The 6,000-nt window shown below is 39.4% G+C and overlaps 1 protein-coding gene across 11 annotated transcripts in view; it reads right to left on the bottom strand.

Annotated features, from left to right (window-relative positions):
* Positions 1–6,000, bottom strand: part of LYPD6B (LY6/PLAUR domain containing 6B) — a 70,314-nt gene that overhangs the window by 3,729 nt on the left and 60,585 nt on the right. For 2 of the 11 annotated variants that reach the window (XM_025215986.1, XM_025215985.1), the window contains exons 2-4: positions 4,635–4,735; positions 2,834–2,989; positions 1,518–1,616 (exon numbers count right to left, since the gene is read on the bottom strand). In XM_025215986.1, the coding sequence (XP_025071771.1) occupies positions 1,518–1,616; positions 2,834–2,948 (214 nt within the window). In that variant the 5' untranslated portion in view covers positions 2,949–2,989; positions 4,635–4,735. Of the gene's footprint in view, positions 1–1,517; positions 1,617–2,833; positions 2,990–4,634; positions 4,736–4,903; positions 4,997–5,137; positions 5,226–5,588; positions 5,822–6,000 lie in introns of those variants that run through there. The other 9 variants (XM_025215987.1, XM_025215989.1, XM_025215984.1 and 6 more) reach the window with 8 other exon arrangements.

Here is a 6,000-nt window from a genome sequence, read left to right as displayed (position 1 = left end):
TTTCCCTTTTGAACCCCTCTTTTTTCCTCCTCAGCTCCATATTTAAATACGTCCTTCATCCAAATCTCTTTCTTTGACTCCTCCATCTTATCTTTGTCCCCTGCTCATGGCCCTTCCATCCAACATTGTTTCCTCCTTCCTCCACTCTGAAGAGTGATTTCTCTTTTCTATTTTGTATCCCCATAATTTTTTCTTACAAGTGTGATCTTTGGTCATTGCAGGCAGTGTTGCTTACTCTCAAATGTTTCTGTGCTACTAGAAGATGCTCCAATTTGAAGTTTTCCAGTTGAGTGATCACATATAAAATACAATATTTAATGCTCATATATGTGAAAGACATGCCAAGTTTGCAAACTGCCAGCTTAGAATTATGTTTGGCTTTTTAAATGGCTAAGTAAAGTCATCATCCTTACATGGTGACTGTGAAACAAATCTGAACTATATTTGGAAGTAGCTGTTACATTAACTTTGTGAAAGACACCAGTCTTAAAGTTAGCAAGACATTAAGCTTTGAACATAAAAATGAATTAAGCAATTGCCTCTTGGAGCTAGTAGTGGAACACTTTGGGGAGTGCAAACTGTTTTCAAGTTAAGTACCAGACTAAATGGCCAAATTGAAAAGAAATGCAAACAAGATTAACATGACACAGGGATTTGTTTAAAGCTATAAAAGCAACCTAGTGAAACATGTTTATGTTTCTTCATTGAAACAAAAAACAGGTTTGGAAAATGGAAAATGTATTCATGACATATGACACTGATCTGATTTAAAACTACAGAAAAGGAAGATAAAATTTAATTGAAGTATCGGATAGGACTGTCTTTTGAGTGTTTGTTTGGAATGTACAAAAAGCTCAATTTGATGCATAAGTGCAACTCCTGTAGTTTCCACTCAGTCCATATCATCACCATGGCCTCCATATATGCAAAAACAGGTTATGCTTTAAGGCTAAGATATTATTTACACTTCCCTAAAATCTTCAAGCCAACAAATGTAGAATTCAGGTTAGCAAACTTCCAGTTACACCCACTGTAGCAAACAGCTTGGTATTCGCATGATACGTAAGATTTTTTCCACAGAAGGGTTTGCTTTCCTGGGCAATCGGCAGGGAAGCAGGAGAGGGTGGGATAGGATGGAATTTCAAAGTTTGGGGGGTGTCATTTGGGGAGTCTATTATTATTTTGTATCCTGTGGGTTGTTTGTCTTTTATTTTAAGCTGCCCTGAGCCTTTGTAGATGGGCCAGGATATAAATCTCAAATAAATAAAATAATATACATTCACTTAGACATTAAATATAAGCATAAGAGGTTTTCAGCATGACTTGCATTATTTCTTAGCATAATCAACTGCTCATCTCAAGAGAAAATCATAAGACTGACTCTTACTAATAATATCTGTAGGGCATCAGTGAGCTGGCAAGTTAATCCTATTTAACTAGATGTCTGTGAGATGGTTGAGTGAGGGAAAAACAAAACTAAATACCCTGAAGAATTTCCCCAACACAAGCACACTTACTTTTAGGACACCATTTGTCTTCAGCCCATCTGTTACAGTTGTAATTGTCAACTGCATCATCACATGTAAAGCACTTAAAGCTGTTTGGAAATGGAGTAGCTTTAAAAATATTAAAATATGGTAAGTTTTTAAATATAAAAAATGTAAACATCAACCAACAAATGCTTTGATTTAACTACATTTGTTAACCAAATACATATATAAACATGGGGGGGTGTATGTATGTATGTATGTATGTGTATACACATATGTGTATGTATGTGTATACACTTGTATAGGTGTACACACACACACACAAACACACACAGAAATTGAGTTGGGGGGAGAAGAACAGACTACTGAACAAATAAAAACTAGTTTGTAAACTTCATAAAAGGTTTTACAATATACCTTAAATTGCAAATATTTGTTAGCCTTTTCTATCTCTCTAACAACTAAAACACAATTAAAGTGGAGGAAAGTGGGGGGCTGGGGGAAAAGGGAGGAAGAGAGACTATATCCCTGCACATACATGCATATTAAGTATGTGCAACAGATATCTGGAGGTGTCTGTGCACATGTACATATGTAGTTAGTCAAACAAATAAGTAGCTTTTGCTTCATTAGCTGAGGCAACAAATGCTTTAAAAGCTCCAAATCCCAGTCCTCCATTTTAACAATTCCTTACAAGGGATAAGGAAAGCTGCTTTCAAATTCAGTTTTACATACTTACTGAAATATAGTTAAATAAATTTTGGCAGCTCTGTATCTAACTTCTCACCTCCGATACACAACTATCTTGACTGCTTTATTCCTTTGTATCACAAGGATCTTATCCAATTGGATGAATAGAAAGAGTAACACAGTGCAAGGTAAAAAGCAGACATGATATCATTACTGTCATTCACGGTTCCTATTTAATTGCTTTCATTTTGTACCGACTTTAAAAGCACACAGCATACTTCAGTTCCCTCCACTGCCTGAAAAAACAGCAAGGTAACACACAGGAAATTCTAGGCCAGATTACTGACTAGAAGTATTCTGCATAATTTACCTTGTAAAATGTACTGGTAATGGTACAATAAATGCATCCAAAAATCTAAAAAACTGAGTAGTTTGGATTACCATATCTTAAATCTGTCTCCATATTCATTTCATTTATACTGCAGTCATATGAACCAGACAAATGTTTTGTTTTAAAATTTATAGGCAATCCCTTATACCTTGAGGGAGCCACTTTATAAGCCCCTGAAAAGAGAATATTGAACTGAAAATGCTGATAGCTAAAATACTAACTTTTGTTCACACACACAAGAAAACCACCACTGGCTACTTACGGTCTAGTGGAGGTCTCACATTATAGAAGTTGATGTTCTTGGCTAGAATCCAATTCCCGGAGAGGACAAAGATCTGAAGGAAAGCTACAGCCAACGTGTGACAGAATAACAGCATAGTGACTCGTTATCGTACAAGGAAATCTAAAACTCTTTTGCCTAGAAAACAAAGACACGCTATTGGGGAGGAACCATAAAAATTGAGAAGGCAGAGAAATAAATGTCTCCTGTAAACTTTATTTGGAAATACAAGGCTCATATTGGTCTCAAATCCAGGAAGATTTAGTGGAAGTAAGCATAGTCTGCTAACAATGATGAGCCATTCAAAGCTGAGCAGCTACTGCCTTCTACTGGGCAGGATCTTGTACAAGATAGCTAGATTTCTACAGAAAGATTAATTAGATTGTGTTCACTTCAGTACTTTGGGATTCGTTCTCCCAGGTAATGTCAGTCTAAGAAATTTGGTTATAAGTGCTAATGGAAAAAAAAACATTTTTACACACTGCTTGTAATGTGAGTTGACATGATTAAAATATTTTAGATCAGGCTAAAGGAATTTCAAGTGTAATTTCAAGGGTCATTTCAATCAGCAATGTAAAATCTGAAATCAAAGCCAGACCCCAAATCTGCATAGCTCTGTTGACTGCAGTGGAGCTATGCCAATCTCTGCACCAGTGCAGATACTGGGCTGATTTGCCATAGCTTGTTTTTCATAAACACACTTGTAGCTGGAGAGAGACAGAATCTAAAACCATAAATATTTATCATTTATATAAAAGAACTGTATCAATCTGAAGTGAAAGCCAAAGTAGGCTGTCGGCATACCACAGATTGGAGCAAGAACCAGAAGATTTTGATTTTCCTGTACCACGGCACACTCAAAACTTTGCCTATGTCAGGATGACCTGGCTTTCGAAGGGACTCTGCTAACCACTTTGTGACACGCATTCAGCCTTCAGCTCACACTTTTCGGAACACTGCATGCATCAGTGACAGAATTTGTGTGAAAATCCATCCATCCCCTGGATTTGCATATGTAAATCCTGGTGTTAACTGAAATAATGTCAGTTTTCATTCTTTGTAAAAACAAGGGACACATGGGGGGAGGGGAAATAAAACCATAAACAATTCTTGCAGTTATTTTTTTAATCCTCTCCTAGTAAAATCTGTCATCTTAATGAATAGGAATTAAATGTGGAGGACTCTAGACTCAGTGGGACTCGGTCACATTCTAAGGCCACCCTTAACAGGTACACAACATTCGAATATGCAGAACGTCAAAGGCAAGGTAGGCCCAGATCAGCCAGAAGAGATGTCGTCAACCTGACTACTCTGGGTACGGGACCTCAGGTGCCATCAAGCACTGAAGTTGCACGATGACACTCAGAAGATTCCTGTGGAAGGGAGATGAGCCTTCATATTTAGGGCTTTTTTTTTCTTGCTCCTGTGTTTCATGTACTTCAAGGAGACTCTTGACCAGCAACCAAGTGGAGATGGACACTTTTGTACATTGGAAGTTTCCAGCTGTGCATCACTTAGGTCTTATGAATCATGTTTATTTTAGAGCAGTGGTTTTCAACCTGTGGTCCATGGACCCCTGGGGGTCTGCAGACTATGTCTAAGAGGTTCATGAAAGATGAGCATGCTAAATCAAAAGTATCTTAATACCCACACTTACAATCTAAAGGGGTCCGCACCTCCATTTGAAATTTCCAAAGGAGTCTGCATCTCCATTCAAAATTGCTTAGGGGTTTGCAAATGAGAAAAGGTTGAAAACCACTGTTTGAGAGGATACCCAAGATACCTGGCTTTGTAAATCACTCCCAGTGTGCTTCCATGACTGTTCCCTGTAGGTCTCCCTCATCTTCCAGCCCCAGGGCCTCACAATAGGGACAAGGAAAGAATCTGAAAGCAAACAATGGCTGCGATCATTATCATTCTGTCTCTGAGCTACTATCCCCTCAGGACAGAATGGTTTTTTTGCTATTGGTAATAAAGGGGGGGAGGGGGCGGGGAATGCACCTTGAGCTCAATAATGTAGTTATTAAAATCATCTGAGCTACCCAGTCCTACCATGAACTGTTGAGGGCCATGCTAATATAGATGTGCAGAGCTCCTGCTACCCCTAGAGCCACCTGCCACCAATCTCACAGGAAGGTTTACTCTCTGAAAGGAAGCACAGAACCAACAATGTCATTCCAGCAGAACAAGTTTCCTTCCTAGTAAAAGACCTGCACAACAACTTTCCCCGATTCCATCTAATGAAACTAAATCAAATTTTAAGGGCTGTTTATGTCAGATGAATACCTGGCTCTTCATCTGTAATCTTATTTATCAAACTTTCCAGTGATCCTGTGATTTAAGATGGAGGTGTTAATCAGCAGCAAGATAATCTCTATAAAGAAAAAAAGGAATGTCAGCTTCCAAGACAGAAGTTAACAATAAAATTTGGACTAACCTGCTCCCCAGGCCACAAATCAGATCATATTGCACAATATTGCTGTGAGGCAGTGTTATGATATGGTGATATTCAAGGGGCCGTGAAGGCAATTTCATGAGCTTGTGAAACTCCGAAAGAGAGATCTGCACAACATGGGATAATCCCATAGCAATCAGGATAAGCATGACAAAAACAAACAAACATATAAATTGGTGACCCTACGACAACTCACCAATGACCCAATACTTTCTCTAATTTACTTTATCCTACCCTTTCTTTTCTTCCTAATACTAACGGTTTATATCAGTGGTACTCTACCATTTTGACCAGTAGGCCAGATGGGCAGTGCCTGGTTTATTTGCAGGCTGGATCCGGCTGGTGGTCCTGATACGGTGCCCAGGGCAGTTGCAGCGGGACTCATCTGACCACGTGGAGTAGCATGGCCCAGCTCCGACCCAGCCACGGAGAAGGAATAGATTCACAGATTCATGGATGTAAGGTCGGAAGGGACCTTGTAGATCTTCTAGTCCGACCCCCTGCCCTGGGCAGGAGAGAAAAGTGGGCTCAAATGACCCCAGCCAGGTAAATGTCGAGCCTTCTCTTAAAGACCCCCAGGGTAGGAGCCAGCACCACTTCCCTTGGAAGTTGGTTCCAGATCCTAGCCTCCCTGACTGTGAAGTAGCACCTCCTGATGTCTAGTCTAAACATACTCTCTAGCAACTTACGGCTG

The sequence above is a fragment of the Alligator sinensis genome, unplaced genomic scaffold, assembly GCF_000455745.1.
Source record: "Alligator sinensis unplaced genomic scaffold, ASM45574v1 scaffold810_1, whole genome shotgun sequence".
Lineage (NCBI taxonomy): Eukaryota > Metazoa > Chordata > Crocodylia > Alligatoridae > Alligator > Alligator sinensis.
This window is presented reverse-complemented; position numbering and strand designations above follow the sequence as displayed.